The sequence below is a fragment of the Oryx dammah genome, unplaced genomic scaffold, assembly GCF_014754425.2.
Source record: "Oryx dammah isolate SB20612 unplaced genomic scaffold, SCBI_Odam_1.1 HiC_scaffold_6, whole genome shotgun sequence".
In the NCBI taxonomy this organism is placed as follows: Eukaryota; Metazoa; Chordata; class Mammalia; order Artiodactyla; family Bovidae; genus Oryx; species Oryx dammah.
This window is the reverse complement of record NW_024070190.1, coordinates 10,126,083-10,146,258: the sequence shown is the minus strand read 5'-3', so window position 1 is coordinate 10,146,258 and position 20,176 is coordinate 10,126,083. Positions and strand designations below refer to the sequence as shown.

The window sequence follows — 20,176 nt, the reverse complement described above, 5'->3', positions numbered from 1 at the left end:
TTTTAGGTGAAAGATATAACATGTGCAAGCAAATAGTTTTACTGGTTTCAGGAAAGCTTTTAAGAGGCCATTAAAGTCATCTATTTACAAAAAAAGGACACACATTTGCAGAAATATTAGGGTATTAGAATATGTCTGTCTGACCTTCATATCTTTATCAAGAAATAGTATAAAGGTTTCTCCAGTTTGGGCAAAAGGACTTTTCATGACAAGCAGGATATTATGTTACTTAAAGAAATAGATTAAGAATTTTACGAGACCAGGTTCATTCCTAATTATGTTAAACATTAGAAAGATTATTAGAGCTTTTATGTCATTTAGCCTGGGATTTACATGTGTATTATGAGGTTCAAATTGGTTCTAAAGGATTCTAAAGATTATGCTTTCTATGATGAAATTCAAAAAAAAAACAACAGAAAAAACCCCTGATGACAGATATATTTGATTAGATCCTCATTCTTTCTGTACAACAGAAATTAACTACGAACAAAGAAAATAAAGCTAACTAATGTTAAAAAAAAAACCACCCTTCAACACTGACATGTTAATAAGGAACTGCTGCTCCTGCTGCTAAGTCGCTTCAGTCGTGTCCGACTCTGTGCAGCCCCATAGACGGCAGCCCATCAGGCTCCCTGGTCCCTGGGATTCTCCAGGCAAGAACACTGGAGTGGGTTGCCATTTCCTTCTCCAATGCATGAGAGTGAAAAGTGAAAGCGAAGTCGCTCAGTCGTGTCTGACTCTTTGCGACCCCATGGACTGCAGCCCACCAGGCTCCTCTGTCCGTGGGATTTTCCAGGCAAGAGTGCTGGAGTGGGGTGCCATTACACTACATAAAAAGGAAAGATTTTAGGATCTGAAGGAAAATCATTTAGGAAGTATCTAGTCAACCTGTGGCTAACAGTATATTAAGAATGAACTGGACACAGAGGATCTAAGTGATGGGGCTTGGGCCCACATATCCTGCTGCCCAGCTGCCACCTTCACCATCACCATCAGCGGGTCTTAAAGATTAGGAAGCAGCAGACACAGAAGGTGAGGAAATCAACCTTCGTCCCCGCATGCTGACCACCAGGAAATATGCCCCATGCCACCATTTTCTCTTTAGAAAATCAAATTTTAGACATTTTTTCTTTATAGATATAATAGCCCAGTTATAGTAGAGAGGTTAGTTTTTTTCCTCAATAAAAATGTTTAATGTGGGATTTTCAATTTTCTGCAAAATTGGCAGTAGTGCTTAACTTTTGAAAAATGTCCACTTTGGGGCTTTATCACCTTTCAGTTTAGTTCAGTTCAGTCGCTCAGTCGTTCCCGACTCTTTGCAACCCCAGGGACTGCAGCATGCCTGGCCCTCTGTCCATCACCAACTCCCGGAGTCCACCCAAACCCATGTCCATTGAGTCGGTGATACCATCCAACCATCTCATCCTCTGTCGTCCCCTTCTCCTCCTGTCCTCAATCTTTCCCAGCATCAGGGTCTTTTCACCTTTAAAAATTACTAAAAAAACCCAAACACCCAACCAAATGATATATATATAGATTAAAGAATAAGCAAGTCCCCCCAGCTTCTGTAAGAGACCCACCCCAGAGAGCCCGCAAGGTCGGCGCAGTCCGCCCCGGGCACTCACTGCGTAGGCTCCCCACACTGGGCACAGGCTGGGTCCGGGGTGGCAGGGTGCTGTGGTAGGGCGGAGTGGTGCTGAACAGGATATCGTTGGGCAGTGCCTGGTCAAGGATGGAACTGCGGGAGCTGCCAAAGGAAGAGCCCCTGCGATGGCTGCAGATGCTTTCGTCCGAGAGGGTGCGGTACAGTGAGCGCCGTGGAGACAGGTTCCCATAGAACGAGAACTAGGGGTTCACACGGGGGAGAGAGGAGAACAGATGTCAGAAAGCTGGAAGCGTGGAGATCATCTAACTCGAGTGGGTCCTGAACCTGCCCTGTGGGCATCTCTGAGCTGTCCCCAGGAAGGCGGAGGGCTATGGCTCAGTGATGTTACACCAGGCACTCGGGTCACAGAGGCAAACACACAAAGGCTTCCTGCAGTTATTGGATTTGGATGTTTTCCTCCTCTGATGTTCTGTGAAATATTACCAGGAATTAGAGACATGCGCAGCTTTATTAATTCTGAAATGTTAAATGGCAGCTCCATAACCATATAGCCACGGCAGCTTCTGGAAATACAGAAGGTTGCCATTCCAGGTAATAGTTATTTGAAACCACACTGACTGCTGGCTTGATTTTAATTAGAAATGACTGCATTTTAATATTAGGTGATTTCTGTACCAATCACCTACATGTGAGGTTCAATCTAATCTAGATAATAATATCAATTTTTTGAGCAGAGCAGCTTTCTAAGTCGAACCAACAGGTTCAAGAAAGACAGTATCAGTCCAGGAAAATCTTATTGTCTATGCACCTTAAAGTAACACTCATAAAAGTTTATTACGGTTATTGAAAATTGAGTTATAGGAATCAATCATAATCAGATTTAAAGAAACCATTAAAAGTACTGTTAAATCATAGACGGAGTAAGGAAAATTCATACTAGCAAAGCAAGTCAAAAACTCAAGAAAAATTTAATCAAATCTGAGTTTCTAACTCCTATATCCTGAACCACATTCCTTATTCCTTTTGCATCAATAATAGTAAAAGCCAGAAAGTTTGCATCAAGCAAATATAGAAACAGCTATTAACATTTGCCAATGCAGCCACAAGGCTAAAAATATTTCTATTGTATGTGTTCCTTCCATTCTGTCGACGCTGTCCAACTGATGAATGGGAACCAGAGTGTGTATGAACTACAAAGTTTACACCATGAAAAGAAGGCAGTTTGTCTTAGAAGAAAAAAAATGTCAAGGAGAAGTTCGTTCCTATTAAGAGAAAAGGCATTTGCATTTTTGATACAACAGCCTGCACCCAAGCTCATACAGAACCATATACGTGACTGGATACAAGTTAAAAAAAAAAAAAGAAAAAAAGACTCATTCTATTGAATTCTGCTGGGATTCCCTCTTCACACACGACCAGCAGGCTCTTCAGAACTTGATTACAGACCCATTAGATTAAAGCCGCTTTGAGGTAGCATCTCATTAGACTGTTACTCTCAGAACACAGGTTAATTGCAGCATTGTTTTATTATAGGGAAGATAGGGGAGCACAAAGACTTACTGTTTATCCTGATCACAGTCAAGACGGCAATGCCCGACTTTTTTCTTTTCATTTGGACAAGAGAGTGCTGAATCAGCAGGGAGAAGGCGGCACTCCATTGCTGACTGCCACCAAATACTGATGGGCACGTCACATGTCACCATTCAGGGCCTCAGTTATTTGCCAAAAGAGGAGATTGGGCTAGATTACCTGTGAGTTCTTTTTCATACTTTCTACACATTAACAAAGTAGCTTGAGAGACTGTAACAATTAATAATAATGCTAAAACGAATAAGGATAATTAAGTAATCTGATGGTAGCAACAGGCAGCAGAGTACCTAACTCCTGCCCATTTGTGGGACAGGATGACAACAGAGCAGGACGGCTTAGCGAAACTACCCGTGGTACAGCTCTGGAGCAAAAAAGTCAGGTGGTGTGAGTTTCAACAGCTCCTGTTTCTGACTACCCGTCACGGGTGGGTCCCGTGCGAGGCTGGTTCTTATGTCTGCTATAAGCCTGTAAATTCTGCAGTACACTTATTATTGCCTCCTTTTTGCAGAGGACGACACTGGGCCAAGAAGTTAAGTCACATGTACAAAATCACATGGCTAAAAAGTAAAAAAGCAAATCACAGAGCCAACGTACAAAATCACATGGTGAAAAGGAAAAACAAAAATGAAAAAAATATGCCACATGGCCGACTGTCCCTGCAGCTAAGAGGTGAGGCTGGGCCTGCCTGCTTGCAGCTCCCTCTATCCGTCCAGAAGTCTCCCTTCCTGACCTCTCTCAGCCTTACTCTGCTTCCTGGTGGAACATCAGTGTGAAAACGGCCCTGGGAGTCCTGGCGTCTCTTCAGGCGTTTCCTTAGTGTTTCTGGTAACTTCAAAGCTACACGAAAGTCACTGACCTTCCTCCTCCCCTCCTCCACCGAGGGGCTGTCGGGAAGCATCAATTTCAGAAAGTCTTCTTTCGAGAGCACGTGCTGAGTTTCTGAGACAGCATCTCCCACCACTGCTTGCTGCTGAGCTGCTGAGGACAGCAGGTCCATCTCACCATACAGCCTGGGAGGAGATTGAGATGGGTCATCAGCACGTGTAGAGCGCCTGTGCCCTTACGAACTAAAACCCAGTCTCCACCTTCGACCACCACGTTCACACACACACACCCCCCCAGCTCTTAATTATTGAGCGGGTTCCCTTTAGCCACATCTCCTCCGGATCCCCATGCCATCTCACATGTGTGAAATGAGCTCAACAGCAGAGTCAGGGTCCTGAATAATTCAGAGACAAATCAGATTCCCAAAGCCCTGAATGAGAAAACACAGACTCAACTTTTCAAGCAAGGCTGTGTGTTCCCTTTCCTAATCAGTATCAGAAAACACAGTTTCAATAATTCATCAGAGATTATCCTGTGTTCTTTGAAGAAAGCCTGGTGCTTCTCAGGAAATTTGAGAGAGCCTTTCTCTTGTGGCTGGACAACCACACCCCACCATCCACCCAGCAACACAGCGCGCAGGACCCTGGGGAACTTGACATTGAAGAGTAATCGATCTGGGCACATGCCAAGCATTTTTATTAGCAGCAATTTCACAGAGCCGCTTGAATAAGTAAAGAAGCTGCCTCCCTTATCAGTGTATAGAAACGTATTAATGGACAACAAGACTATCTAGCTGAGTTACTGTTTTCGCTCCTTTTCCAGGGAGAAAACTGGGGAGAAAACTGGAACTCGAACCCAGGCCTCCTCAGTTTTATTTTTTGAAAGGTTTGGTCTGGAACATTTCTGAAGACGTCGTGAGTACAGAACCGGGGGCTGGGCTGTCAGCAGAGATGGACGGGCTACGTGACCCAGAAATGTGATGCTGGTCCAGGAGGCAGGCCACAGAGGATGACCTGTGTCACCGTCTTGCGCCACAGAGGTGACATCATTTCTAAAGCAAGGCTGTTGCGTCACAGGGGAACGGCTTGCTGAGAAGTTATCAGGATATGAAACACATAGACATGTTCAACATTAAGAACTATTTATCTGAAGTTGCTACAGCTCTTGGTTTGTTCTCAAGTTGGGTGCGGTGTCCCAAACTGAAGCACCAGCAATGCTGATGACACGAATATAGCAACTGGGGCAGAAACTATAAAAATCTCTAAATGTGACTGAAGATCTGGTTGGCTTGCAGGATGGCAGGGCATGAAGACAGAGCTAACAAAGAACCCAAGACCCAGGGGGAATAGGGGTTCTGCACAAAAGCCATGTGGGAAAACTGACCCTGCAGTTTTTGTGAAGAGGGCTTCAGATGTGCGCAGCTGTGGGCCCTGAGATTTGGGGTGGAGGCATGCAAGAGCTCCAGGTCCTATTTACTCTGAGAAAGACATAGGGGAGAAAAACCCAAACCCAGGTCTTACCAATAACTGCTAAATGAAAACGTAATACCTAGAGTTGCTGATAAATGTACTATCCCAGTTTCCCTATGTTTTTGAATAAAATTGCTAGCGTTTTCTGCTAATTTAAATGACTTTATTAAAATTACCAAATGATCTATCAGTAAGTGGGCTTCCCAGGTGGTGTAGTGAAATAATACATCTGTGAACTGCCTATAAAATACTGCAGATAGTAACTGCTACCCTTTCTCTCCTCCCTGAGATGGGGTATTCTTGAAAACGGGACATCAGATGTAATTAGCTTTGTATCTCTAATGCCTAGTGTAATTCTCCACGTGGGTAAACCCAGCATGGTGGTGACCACTACCATGTATCTAGAGTATTCTCGGGACACTGAGGGTCTGCAGATGGTATGAGCTGCACTGTGCTCAAGGCGTACATTCACGGCTGCTTAAAAATGAGCCAGTAAGCAGCTCTTGTTTGCTGCACTTTAAAACGTAAGATTATATTATTAACAAAAATAATCAACAAGGGCCTACCTATAATATGACTTTGTTATTTAGTCGCTAAGTCACGTCTAACTCTTTTGTGACCCTATGGACTGTAGCCCGCCAGGCTCCTCTGTCTGTGGGATTCTCCAGGCAAGAATACTGGAGTGGGCTGCTATTTCCTTCTCTAGGAGATCTTGCCAACCCAGGAATCGAACCTGAGTTTCCTGTGTCTCCTGCATTGGCAGGTGTGTTCTTTACCACCAAGCCACCAGGGAAGCCCCAGAATATAACTTTATGGGCAATTTCTGCATCATGAGGAACTTCAGGGGGGCACAACTGGTTTAAATTTTGTGTACATTGAGACACGAATATTTGCTAGTTCTCAGTGGGACACACATGATGCTTGGCTGATCTTTTTTAGAGTATATCCTTCAGTGATTTGGTAACACATCATTTTGACAAATCTCAATATAGTTGGCAAGTCCTGGAGGACCACAGTCATAATACATTACCATGTCTGAGTCAGATGGACGATACATCTGACAGGATGAGCGGGGCCCATGAGAAGAGCCTGGGCGCGGCCTGGGTTCAAGTCCCAGCACCCAGCTGGCGTGATGAGGGGAAATAACCCCTCTGCCCTCCACAGACATGAGCCCCTTACTCACTTTATTCCCCATGCTGGCTCTCTGTTATGAGGTCAGTGCTGCTCAACATGTGTAACAATGCACCAATGCTGAGGCTCTCTAGGGAGAAATGTCCAAGTGGGTTCCTTCACCCTTTCCTGGCTCTTCAAGGAGACCCTTAGGGGAGATACAGCCTCTCAATGATGTGCAAAGCACTTCTACAAATAACTGGTGGGACGTAGGAGCCTCAGAACGGACCCCTGTGAAGCACTGGAAGACTATCAATGTGACCCCAGGAGCACGTGTTCATAAAATGTGGTTATCTCTTTAAAATTTCTTTCTAAACAACTCTTTTGCAGTTACTGGCATGATGGTTTTTTTTCCCTGGGGGAAAAAAAAAAAGATTACTGCATGTCCAATTTTCATTTTAAGTTCCTATTACTTTTTTAAAAAATGAGTGACCTATGATGATCTTTTATTTATTTAATCTATCCCACATGGCATGTGGGATTCTCCAACCAGGGATCAAACCTGTGCCTCTTGTATTGGTAGCATGGAACCTTAACTTCTGGACCACCAGAGAAGTCCTCTATGTTCAAGTTTAGCATTAAAATTAATTGTAATTTAGAAGGCAATATCATGCTAGACATATTTAAGAAGTGGGGTCATTTCTTAAGGAACAAAGTGCTCCTAGCTCATGGACTAAACTTAAGGTCTAGAAGAGCTCTCTGAAGATAACTGTAGCTCTCAAGCACCATTCACACTGATGACATCAGCAAACACAGCAAAAGACTGATGTCATCATTTAGTGCCTGTGAAGGTTAATTTTTAAGGCTGTCCTTAAGAAATGTGAGCTTCCCTGATAGCGCAGTTGATAAAGAATCCACCTGCAATGCAGCAGATCTGCTGGAGAAGGGATAGGGTACCCACTCCAGTGTTCTTGGGCTTCCCTTGTGGCTCAGCTGGTAAAGAGTCTGCCTGCAACGTGGGAGACCTGAGTTCAAAGATCCCCTGGAGAAGGGAAAGGCTACCCACTCCAGTATTCTGGACTGAAGAATCCCATGGACTGTATAGTCCACGGGGTCCCAAGGAGTTGGACACGACCGAGCAACTTTCACTTTTTTCACGTCAAAGAATAAGCAAATCACCAGCTACTATAAATGACTCTGACCAGGCCATTGATTTGCATTCTCAAAATGTGATTGCTTTGTCTCTTCAAAGACATGGCAGTCTTCACGTGTGTTACGGAACTGGTTATCAGTATTTTTTATCTTTTCTTTTTTCCAACAGATACAAAACATCCCTCCCTACTTGCCCCTACAAATGTGCCAATTGAAAGGGAAATCAAAGTCATGTTCAAATTCGGGGGAAGAGAGACTTTTCTGGAAGGCCAGTGGTTAAGAATGCACCGTGCAATTCAGTGGACGAGGGTTCTATCCCTGACTGGGAAACTAAGATCCCACATGCCTCAGGGCACCTAAGCCTGAGGGCGGCAAATACTGAGCTTACATGCTGCAACTAGAGAGTGCATGTGCCTCAACGCAGATCCTGAGCACTCAGCTAAGACCTGATGCAGCCAAATCAATCGATTAATTAACTAAACAAATTAGGTGGGATTTTTTCTTTCGTGCTATCATACACACGTTTAGGAAACACACAGGCTTTGTGGGAATTCACACTGTCGTTGACCTTAGTTATTTACAGGATCTATACTTACACCATGGGCCTCTCTGGTGGCTCTCTGGTAAAGAACCTGCCTGCGATGCAGGAGACCTGAGTTCAGTCCCTGGGTTGGGAAGAGTCCCTGGAGAAGGGCGTGGCAACCCACTCCAGGATTCCTGCCTGGAGTGGACAGAGTGGCCTGGCAGACTGCAGTCCATGGGGTCACAAAAGAGTCAGACACGACTGAAGCGACTTAGCAAGCATACTCACACCATCACTAGCACACAACCCTGATTTTTCTATTGTAGGCAGCTTTTTGAATATAAAAACGCGGAACAGAGATCTGTTTTAAAGTTATCATGGAAAGAGAGGACTTTTCAAGGCAAACATCAATGCCAACATTTAAAGAATTTTACAAAGATGTTTCTCAGTTATTCTGTTTGAGAAGATTTGTTTCTACTGGGGAAAAAATACATTAGCTTAGTCCACGCCCCAGACACCCAAGGCTGCCACCAGATACCACCTTACCCCTGACACTCAGCCACTTCAGGCTCCTCAGGTGGTGGGCTGTCTTCCGATTTCTTCCAGCCGATGATGTATTTGTTCACTGCCCCCTGCCTGTGGTAGGGCTTGGACATGGACCCTGGGGCTTGTTGACCACTGCCGTGAGACACGATGTAGACTTTGGACGTATCCAGAGACCCGCTACTTTTCGAACAGTGAGCCGAGGGGCTTCCTGAATGGTGTGAGCCGCTGGGGAAACAGACAGACAGCAGCTGTGATATGATCAGATCTCAGCAGTGTGGGCACGTCCCCAACCTTGGAGCCACCGTGCTTGACTCCTGTCCTCTGTGAGCAAAACTGGGCTGTCTCTCTGCTGAGTCTTTTCTTTCCACAGGCTGAGGATGTTCACGTGCAAAGCTATACGCCTGTGGCCAGAAGGATGTTCAAAGCACAATTAGGAGAAATCTAACAGAAAAATGGGGCACCACACCGATGCCGCCAAAGAAAAGAAACTCAAATGGTAAATAAACATAAGAAAAGGGGCTCAACCCAGAGAAACTCGCGTGCAAACCATAGCAGAGTGTCAGGCATGTTCTCCAGATTGGCAAAAACGGGACAGTCTGATGATGAGTGCCCAGTGTTCACCAGGATGTGGGGCAGTGACTCCTCCCACTGCTGGTGGGAGTGAGAGTGTGCAGACAGTTTGGGAAGCAGTCTAGGCATTACCTGTAAAGGTGTGCAGCTGCACAGCCAGCGATGCTACTCCTAAGCGCACACCCGAGCCACGCCTCTGCATGGGTGCAGCTGGAAACAGGCAACAGAAGTGCTGACAGAAGCACTGATTCAAACAGCTCCCCATGGAGGCATCAGCAGTGTACGGAGGGTTAATTAGCAGACATGGTGAGGAAAAGAAAAACTCCAGGGAAACACCAGGAAGGAGGGGGCAGAGGCTGTGGACAACTGGGGTGAATGTCCCAAACAAACTGGAAAAAGGGGCAGGTCACACAGAAAGCATCAAGCATGGCTCCATTTTTAAAGCGAGTTCATAAACAGGTGAAACTGAAGGATATGTTGTTCGGGAATGTACCAATCCACAGCGAAATGTAGAGAAAAGCGAGGGGGACGGTCATCGCCAAAGCCGGGGCAGGGGCCACCTTGAGGGGGAAGAGAAGGGCTTGTGACTACTGGACAATACTCAGGGATTCTGACACAGTAGAGTCGATTCTTCAACCCAGTGCGGGTATATGGATGCTTGCTGTATTACTGTGTGATATGAAATGATATTCAAAAGACAAAATCCCTGAAAACAACTTAAAGGTCAGCTGAAGCCAGAAGGACTAATGACTCCCATGGGCTATATGACCATCCCTAGAAATATAAAAACCTAAAGTTTTTTTTTTTTTAATTCAGGAAAACCAAAATTCTAATGTTTTATGAAAAATAAGTAAGAATAGAGATCAGGAACTATTTTCTGAAGTCATAAATGTTTCAGTTACAGTTCTAACATCAGAGTTTAGGAAGGCAGGTGAGCATTGCTTTCAGAAACCCTGACACACAGGTGTGCCTCAGGGGTTCTGGAGCCAGACTGCTGTCACTGCTTAATCCAAGGGAGACCCTGGACATGTTTACTAAGCTCAGCTTTCTGATCTGTAAAACGCATACAAGGGCTGTCCAGTGGTTAGGACTTCACCTTCCAATGCAGGGGGTGTGGGTTGATCCCTGGTTGGGGTGCTATGATCTCACACATCTTGGGGCCAATAAAAAAAAACATAAGATGGAAGCAAATTCAGTAAACTGTAACAAATTCAGTAAAAATTTTTAAAAAATGGTCCACATCAAAAAAATAAAAACTTTAAAAGCAAAACAAAACAAACAAAAAACCTGACAAATACTCTCCACCTCAGAGAATTGCTCCGAAGATTTTTCTGAATTATTAGCAAAGTAAATGCCATTTATTTGCTTTTTAGAGTGATACGTCAAAGAATTATTCACAAGTTCTTGCCATTGGGAGAATTTACCACAGGGTTCCTCACATGATAAGCCCCTAGGTAAAATAAAATCTTATTCTGAAATCAAACCTGTATACAAAGCAAGCATCATTCAATGGCAGAAGGTAAAAAAAAAAGTTAATATTAAAAATGATTTTGAAATGGACTTTTTATAAAGACTCTGAAGTCTTTATAAACAAAACACAGTAACCCATCTTTGGGTCTTTGTATGTTGGAGACATGGTGGTATTTGAAAAATTATCACACAAAACAAAACAAATAAAACACTGCATCTATTTGCTCCTCTGAATCACTTGGCTCCTGGTGATAAGTCTGGTGTCCCTTAGTAGGATGGTGGCAGTGTAGTTGCTCAGTTGTGTCCAATTCTTTGTGACCCCATGGATTACAGTCTGCCGGGTTCCTCTGTCCATGGGATTCTCCAGGCAAGAATACTGGAGTGGGTTGCCATTTCCTCCTCCAGGGGATCTTCCAGACCCAGGAATCAAACCCAGGTCTCCTGCATTGCAGGCAGATTCTTTACCACCTGAGCTACAAGGGAAGCCCCTAGTAGGGTGGAGGCTCCCTCAATTTGGGGTCCAGGTCCGTGCCGTGGGAAAGATGTCGTACTGCCGTCCCCTGACCCAAGGTCCCCTGACCTAAGCAACAGGCAAGGAAACAAATAGGCAGTAAGAGGTGGTGCTATTATAATGAACTCTCTCCACTCCCTGGGTGCACACCAGTTAGTAATCTCCCAACAGGAAAACTCCTTCTGTTGGCAATGGGTTCTGAAGGCGTGTGTATCTTTCTCTTAAGCTTCTTCTTTTGAAAAACTCCAGATCTACAGAAACGGTATAAAGACAGGAGATATCCCATCGTCGAGATGTAATAGTTGTTACTCTCTGGCTACAGCTGCATTGTTTTTCTCTGAACCATCTAGAAGTAGCTGCAAACTTCATGACATCATACTTTATATTTCCATATATATTTCCTAATAATAAAGATACTCTCCCACAGAGGACCAATGTGATAATCACAAATCAGGCATTAATGCAATATTATTACCTAATATCCACTCTATAGTCTCATTTCTCAGCTGTCCAACAATGCTTATGGCCTGTTCAGAACCCAGGGCGGGACTGTGCATTGCCTTTAGCTATCATGTATTTCAAAGCCTTTGATTACCCCTGAGATATTTCAGAATTAAAGCCTAGGGTATCCACGCAGGCATGCGTGCTGTCACTTCAGTCATCTCCGACTCTTGGTGACCCTATGGACTGTAGCCCTCCAGGCTCCTTTGTCCATGGGGATCCTCCAGGCAAGAATAGGAGAGTGGATTTCCATGCCCTCCTCCGGGGGATCTTCCAGACGCAGGGACTGAACCCGTGCCTCCTGTGTCTCCTGCATGGCAGGTGTGTTCTTTACCACTAGTGCCACCTGGGAAGCCCAGGGCATCCCTAGTCTAATATAATTAATACGATGCATGGAACACTCAAATTTACCTTCTGAAATCACCAAATGGAACGTTTTTGGAGAATGTGTTGTGAATAACAATAGTATGGTCCAAGCCTGATGGGTTTTTCCATTTGTTTATAAAATAGATTTTCCTCACTTAGGCTTGATTAAAAATGTCTTTTACCCCAGTCATAAGAAATTTTAAAGTTAAACTCTAAGAACAAATGTATTGAATCCATTTGACAAGCAATATGGCAAAAACCTGTGTTTAGCAGCAGTAGCATTGTTTTTCTTTGAAGCTGGTAAACATCCTAGACTGTTAGCAATAAAATTTGGGGGAATCTTTTCCTTCTAGACTCAAGTTATTATTTTAGAGTTTTATTGCCAACTTCCCATCCTTTGTACTAAGAGTGTGATGACATGAATAAGGGTAAGCAACATAATCACATGAGCCATTTACAGAAGAATTCAGAACATGGGGTTTTTTGTCTTGTTTTTTTGGCAGTTGATTTATTTCACTTTGCAAAAGCTTAGTTAGGCTCAGATGAATACAGCTTTGTATTCTGAGCTCTTATCTAAGTGCCCTGCCCTTGCAGGAAAAAAAAACAAACCAACCCAAACGGGTTTGCTGAATTAGAAGCCCGGAGCAGCAGGAGAGAACAGGCTGGGGATACGCTGGTGCTGCTTAATGGGTCCACCCCTGCACCCCTGTTCCCCCCTCACACTAGTGCAGCTTGTCTCTACGAGCTGTAAATCTCCTCGTTCTCAGTACAATCCCAGAAAAATACCACATACACAACCCACACTTGCTTTATTCCTGGATGGCTGTTCGGAGCATGCACGTGTGTGGGCTGGTGGGGATGGTAGTGGTCGTTGGTGACGAAACCCCGGAATCAAAGCGTGAAGGGTGTTTCATATACAGGTCTGGGCTCCGGACACTGGGAACAGTTAACCTCTGCACCTCCGATTTCCCTAGGCTATCCAGGCACTGGTTTACTAACTCCATCAACAAATGCTTATCAACAGTCTTCTTAGACTTCCTTCCTGCATTCAACAAACACTGCAATGCCTACCACGTTTAAGAGCTTGTGCTAAGTGCTGCGGGCACACGTGAAGGAGACAGGCCCAGGCTTTTTACTGAAGGGAAGCCTGCAGCCGGGGTGGGGGGCGATGTGGATGGGATGGGATAAGCTGTGAGCACAGACCACCTCACTGTGGAATGAAAAGATCTGCTGCCACGTCGGTGGGCAAGAAACGTCACAGCCATCAGCGGTTTCTGGCCTCCAGAGGTGAACGAGGGCTCCCCGAACAACAAAAGGATTGTCACAAGCTGAAAGTAGAGAGTTCCCTTATTTGGTCGACATCAGCCAGGGCGGGAGTGCTGAGAAGCAGCTGAGACAAGGTGAGATAGATAGAGTGTGCAGAGTGGGGGGCGCCTAGCCAGGATGCTCGGTGCCGATGCCAGCCCCTGAGAGCCTCTTCTCCTCCTTCACTCCCTGGACCACACCTGGTCACAACTGAGACCCTGGGCAGTGGGCCTCAGCTCTGAGCTGACCATACCAGCGCACAGCTGACGACACTCATCATCACGGAGAACGGGTGCCCCAGGCTGGGCCCCAGCATTTCTGGATCTGCCAAGTCTCAGCACCGTTGCGATAGCTAGGTCCGTTATGCGCTAATGAACCAAGTTCCTTTTGCCTCGACACACCAACATTTCAAATCTTACTTTAAATATAAAATATTAATATAGATAGTACTTAAAATACTTAAAAACATTTTAAAATTAAAAATCATTAAAAAAATTTAAAACTAAAAAATCAGAATATTTAAATTATTACTTTCTGTAGCCCTTCTGCAGGGGACAGACAGGAGGAGGAAGTGCTCAAAAGATTTAATTTATTGACAAATTCCACATGAACAAAAGCCTGCAATTGAAGTTGAAATGTGGCTTTAAAGTCACTGTCCACTAAGAATGGCAGGAAAAAGGCTTCTGGGTGGCAAAGAAGACCCTCACTCAGCCCATGGCCCTTCTACAACCACTGTGCACATACATGTTCAGTGTAAAGCAGGGGCAGAGAAGGAGAAACATCAACCAGAAATGCAATCTAGCACCTCCCAGTTCTTTCTACTCTTCTGACCCATCACATTAATGGATGCTTAAGGTACTCCAGAGGAGAAGGCAATGGCAACCCACTCCAGTACTCTTGCCTAGCAAATCCCATGGATGGAGGAGCCTGGTAGGCTGCAGTCCATGGGGTCGCTAGGAGTTGGACACAACTGAGCAACTTCACTTTCACTTTTCACTTTCATGCATTGGAGAAGGCAATGGCAACCCACTCCAGTGTTCTTGCCTGGAGAATCCCAGGGACTGAGGAGCCTGGTGGGCTGCCGTCTCTGGGGTTGCACAGAGTCGGACACGAGTGAAGCGACTTAGCAGCAGCAGCAAGGTACTCCAGAAAACCTACTTCAAATCCCTATTGATATCCCAACCCTACTCATAAATGAAGGTGCTCTGAAAGCAGAAATTTTCCTCAACAGTAATGCAAAATTCTGTTTGTGATGCCATTTACACTTGTCTAGCAAGGTTATCAGAAAACCAGCTGCTTTACAAATCTGCTACACTTTGAACAAACATTAGAAGGTTACAAAATGATCATTTGTGCTACTAAGACACAGATGATGATGTGACAGGAAAAGAAAAGCAGGAAGGCAGCAGCAAGCATGTGTGTGTGTATAGGCATCTTCGTGCTTTCAATTTATGTAAAAAAAATTAACATGTTAATTTCCAGGACTAACAAATATCAATAACCTCAGATATGTAGATGACACCACCCTTATGGCAGAAAGTGAAGAGGAACTAAAAAGCCTCTTGATGAAAGTGAAAGAGCAGAGTGAAAAAGCTAGCTTAAAGCTCAACATTCAGAAAAGGGAAGATCATGGCATCCGGTCCCATCACTCCATGGGAAATAGATGGAGAAACAGTGGAAACAGTGTCAGACTTTATTTTTGGGGGCTCCAAAATCACTGCAGATGGTGATTGCAGCCATGAAATTAAAAGACGCTTACTCCTTGGAAGAAAAGTTATGACCAACCTAGATAGCATATTCAAAAGCAGAGACATTACTTTGCCAACTAAGATCCGTCTAGTCAAGGCTATGGTTTTTCCAGTAGTCATGTATGGATGTGAGAGATAGACTGTGAAGAAGGTTGAGCGCCGAAGAATTGATGCTTTTGAACTGTGGTGTTGGAGAAGACTCTTGAGAGTCCCTTGGACTGCAAGGAGATCCAACCAGTCCATTCTGAAGGAGATCAGTCCTGGGATTTCTTTGGAAGGAATGATGCTAAAGCTGAAGCTCCAATACTTTGGCCACCTCATGCGAAGAGTTGACTCATTGGAAAAGACTATGATGCTGGGAGGGATTAGGGGCAGGAGGAGAAGGGGATGACAGAGGATGAGATGGCTGGATGGCATCACGGACTCGATGGACATGAGTCTGAGTGAACTCTGGGAGTTGGTGATGGACAGGGAGGCCTGGCGTGCTGCGATTCATGGGGTAGCAAAGAGTCGGACACGACTGAGCAACTGAACTGAACTGAACTAAGAAGTCTAAAACGTTTTTCAACAAGATGAGACATATCCCATGGTATCAGTCATGAAAATCAAGGCACCGCTGATGAGGTCTCTGCCTCAACTGAGAGGACAGCCGATGCAATTCACGTGTCCGTGTGAGGTCACAGTGAGCCTCACTATGGTCTATCGGTTCATCCCTCCAGGCTCAGCAGAGACCACATGAGGAGGAGGAGCAGGTGGAGTGAAGGGCAGGGCCAAGGAGCATGAGGCCCACGTGTTGAACCCAGTGCCGGCCTCGAGCATCGTCACTGGCCATGGCCCTGGTTGCCTGGAGGGACAGTCCTATCACCATTCATTTGGCTACCCTCCAGAAGCTGGAAGAGTTCTGGGGGAAAGTTAGATGATGACTCAGAGCTGAAGGAGGGAAGGCTTTGCAGACAAGAAGGAAAATGACAGGGGTCACTGGTGTGCAGGAAATTCTAGCCACAGCCAAACCTGTATCAATGCAGTTCTTTGCTTAGTCTTTGAAGGGAGGAATCACTAGTGATGCGTTTAAAGTCACTGTACACTTTTGTCATATGGGAATTGGAAACTACTCATAAAAATATATTAAACATCTACAGTTAGAACGTAATTCCTTTAAATGTAACTAGTCATTATATTGAAAAAGAAAGTGGATCATCCATCTGAACACATTTCCAGCACACAGTTGTGTAAGGGGGCCCGTGAAACAGGAGAATGGGGCACAGGCTTTCAGGCGGCAACACAGAGACCACCCCTCCTTACTGTCCGTCGTCATCTGAGCACCGTCGCGCTGGTACCACACCTCCTGAAAATCTGGGACAACAAACTGAACTTTTCACTTTTTGGGAGGTGCATGAGATCTTAGTTTTCCAAGCAGAGGTCGACCCCATGCCTGCTGCAGTGAGAGCATGGAGTGTTAACCACTGAACCACCAGGGAAGTCCCAGGGACAACAAATTGAACTGACAGAGAAACATGAGTGGCCTGATGACTGCCGTGAGCATCTGTTTCATTTTCTCTCCAATTTAAAGAGAAAGGAAGATGTAATCACAAACTTGTTCACATGCACATTTCAAATGAGACTCTAGACATAAGCCCTCCATCTGAAGCCAGGCAGTTTGGCCCACAGGTGACAATGATCTCAGGCACCTTCTGGTCCTATTTCAGGCCCCTGCCTCCACCCCAGCAGCAGATGACAGCGCCCAGGGTGCTCCGAGTAGCTGCCGGTCACAGCGTGGGAGGTCCTTACCTGGAGTGGGACGAAATCTCGCTGAGGTCGCCCAGGCTGCCGTCGGCTGCCCCACTGGTGGAGATGCCAGGCGCATAGCCATGGACCGCGTACATCTTGGCCTGCTCGTCGTCAGGCCCCGGGATGTCAGAGTCGGCCCAGTGCTCTGCCCGCCCATGGACCAGGGACCGGCTGCCCGCCAGATGCACGGGGCCCAGGACTGCAGCGGGCATGCACGGGGCCGTATCAATGCCACTGTCCGTGGAGGCCCCCTTGATGTACGTCAGCCCCAGCAACTCGGGATCCATGAGGTCCCCAGACCCAAAGTGCTTGTCGTCGCTGTTGCTGGAGGTGTTGCTGGAGAGCGTGTTGCTGCTGGAGTGGCTGGAGCAGCTTTTATCTCCGATCTTGAGAAGAGAGAAACGGGGAGGCTTCAGACAAACCCCACACTTTGCTTCTACACGAAGGCGATTATTCTCCCCAGACTCACGAAGCTACAGACCTGATGATTTCACCCAAACCCTTTCTACTCGCTTGTCAGCAGGAAGCAAGGCAAGAATTTACTTTTCAAAAACATCCTGGTTTCATGCAAAAGTCCCTGAGTCATAATTCCTCCCATCATTCATCTTAAGTTAAATGGGTATCTTTTCAAGTCTTTGTTCAATTATCTGTACATGAACACAAAAGTATTGCCACACTGTCACTAATCGGAAAGTAGTTAACGAAGGTTCTAGAAGCTGGGGAAGTACACGGGGAATTAAGAGGAGGAAAGCAGCCTTTCTTCCGAGAATGTTCCTGTGACAAGGGACAGGGCCAGTCCTGCGTGTGGGGTAGAAGACCTGGGTTTGAATCACAGTAGGGGGACCTTGGCCAGTCCCTCAGCTCCTCTCTGTGCTTATTATACTGAGCACAGGGATTACTGTGCAGGCCCAACCAGCTCACATGTGCAGAAGCACTGTTTAAGCATGAGCCACACCCACCCCCAGAGCCCCAGTCAGGGGAGACCTGGGGTTGATGAGATGGGGTGCTCTTGGGGGTACACTGAGGTCCCTGGAAGATGAAACCAAAGTAGCAGACTAAACGTCCCATCTGATGATGTTCTGGTACAGACACGACCCCTCCTCTCAGCCTGTATGGTCAGCCAAGGGCTGTGGAGTCACGAGACCCAGCCACCTGTGATTTCCAAGTGGTCTGGCCCTTCCTTCTTTCCGTCTTCCCTTTCTTCCTTCCATCCCTCTCTCCCTCCTCCTTTCCCTCCACCCTATCGGATCCTTAAGCGAATCCTGATGCCTCTGTTATCACAAGTGGATCTTCCCAAGTTTACCCTCCCCTCCCCCACTCTCCCTGTGCTGGAGCCCTCAGTTGGCTCCACGAGACCGGCTCCAGACAAGGTTAGGATACAGCTGAGAGATGGAGGCCACATGTTTGCAGGTAACAGCTCTGAGGCTGGCCAATGACACGTGGAGGAGGAGAAGAAAAGGAACAACTTGGGTCAGGACCTGATAAGACGTCTGCAAATTTTGAAAAATGAGCTACTTTATAAGGTTGGCTTCGTCTGGCAACAACTAAAATTCCTGTTGGCACATTTGACTGGTAGTTTCATTTCACTGAGCTACAGTCACCTACGTGGCTCCTTTTCATTTCTGCATAAAGTAAACAGAACCACATGGGCGCTGTGGGACCACGGGAAGCCTGTCAGCTGGCTGCTGCCGGTGTCCCCGTGTGGCGTCTGCAGCTGCTCCCTGAGCGGCCAGCACCAGGTACAGCATCACCCACCGCACACCCTGCTGTACAGGTTCTCCTTCTGTATTCTGTCCACATGCGGATAACAGTCAACAGATTAAAACTACCAAGGAGCAAAGGCTGAGGTTACAATCCTGGCTTTGCTGATAGTTTACTGGATGACTTTTCTCTGTATTTCTTTATAAAAGGAGAGAGAGAAAAAGAACACCCCCCCTTTTTTTTTCTTTTTAACTTCACCCAAGACCCTTATGAGATAAGTGATGCCACTGAGAATCCCTGGCAACAATGCTGATGAATCAGGAGTGCTGAGATGAACAGAAGCGTTAGTTCATGATGACAAGACTCACGTGAGAAAGCTTATTGGGAGAATCCTTGCAACCTCCATCTTTCTGCAGGCCTCTTTCTTTATAGGAGCTCAGGACTTTGGAAGGCAGGCCATGCCATTTGGTTTCTGTCACACACAGAGAGAGAAGCCTTAAAGATCTAATTTCTAGCATTAACAAAGGAGCAGAGAAACTCAGGGGCCAAACACATGGTTCAGTGACCACGATCAGGACTGTGGTTGTAGGACCTTCCGGTCCTACCCATAGAGAGGCCCTCAGAGCAGACAGAACCACCCCATGATGCTCACGGTCAGTTTCCCAGGCACCACCAGCTATGAGCACATCCGGGATGACCTTGGGGGCCCAGCAGCCACCCTGCACACGGCAGGATGGCGCTGACCAGACGGGAATGGATGAGGGAACCAGTGAAGGGGGAGGAAGGGGCAGGAGAGAGGCATGCGAGGGGCGGGGGTCCGGGTTACCGGCGTGTCTGCTCCCTTCCACGGTGTCCTCACGCTCCCTGGCCCCGTCACATTCCAAGGGGCTGGAGCCCTGGTGCTCCAGCAGCAGGGGAGACTGGCACCTGGAGAGAACACAGAGCTGAGGCTCGCCCGCACGCTATCCCGCCGGTGTTCCCGTGGGTGCTGGTTCCGAGGGGCAACCCCAGGGATCCCTAGTCAGAGGCTCTCTGCTGCCGCAGCCCTGCCTGACAGAGCAGCTTAGAACATCTGGACCTGGGGGCTCTCCTGTCACCCCTGGGTCCAAAGAGGCACCCGGATGACACCATTTACAGATAGAGGAGGAGGCCAGCACCAGGGGCTGAAAGGACTGTTGGGGTCCCTGTGGACTGAACATGAGCTCGCTGCTTTTGCTGCCACTGTTTCTCCTGAATACATGTACTGATGCTTCTTCATATCAAATTTTTTAAGGAAAAAGAAAATCAGATCCATTTGCTGCTAGACTACACCTGGCCGGACTTTTGTTTTATGAAAATCCCCAAAAAGGACAATTTACTCTTCCAAAGGAAACTGCAGAAAACTTATTCATGTTA

The 20,176-nt window shown here is 46.3% G+C and overlaps 1 protein-coding gene across 5 annotated transcripts in view; it reads right to left on the bottom strand.

Moving 5' to 3' along the window:
• SIPA1L2 (signal induced proliferation associated 1 like 2) overlaps positions 1-20,176 on the bottom strand; it is a 246,651-nt gene that overhangs the window by 25,687 nt on the left and 200,788 nt on the right. For 3 of the 5 annotated variants that reach the window (XM_040242739.1, XM_040242738.1, XM_040242742.1), the window contains exons 13-18: positions 19,608-19,708; positions 19,150-19,253; positions 17,081-17,466; positions 8,822-9,046; positions 4,053-4,206; positions 1,581-1,845 (exon numbers count right to left, since the gene is read on the bottom strand). In XM_040242739.1, the coding sequence (XP_040098673.1) occupies positions 1,581-1,845; positions 4,053-4,206; positions 8,822-9,046; positions 17,081-17,466; positions 19,150-19,253; positions 19,608-19,708 (1,235 nt within the window). The remainder of the gene's footprint in view (positions 1-1,580; positions 1,846-4,052; positions 4,207-8,821; positions 9,047-17,080; positions 17,467-19,149; positions 19,254-19,607; positions 19,709-20,176) is intronic. The other 2 variants (XM_040242740.1, XM_040242743.1) reach the window with 1 other exon arrangement.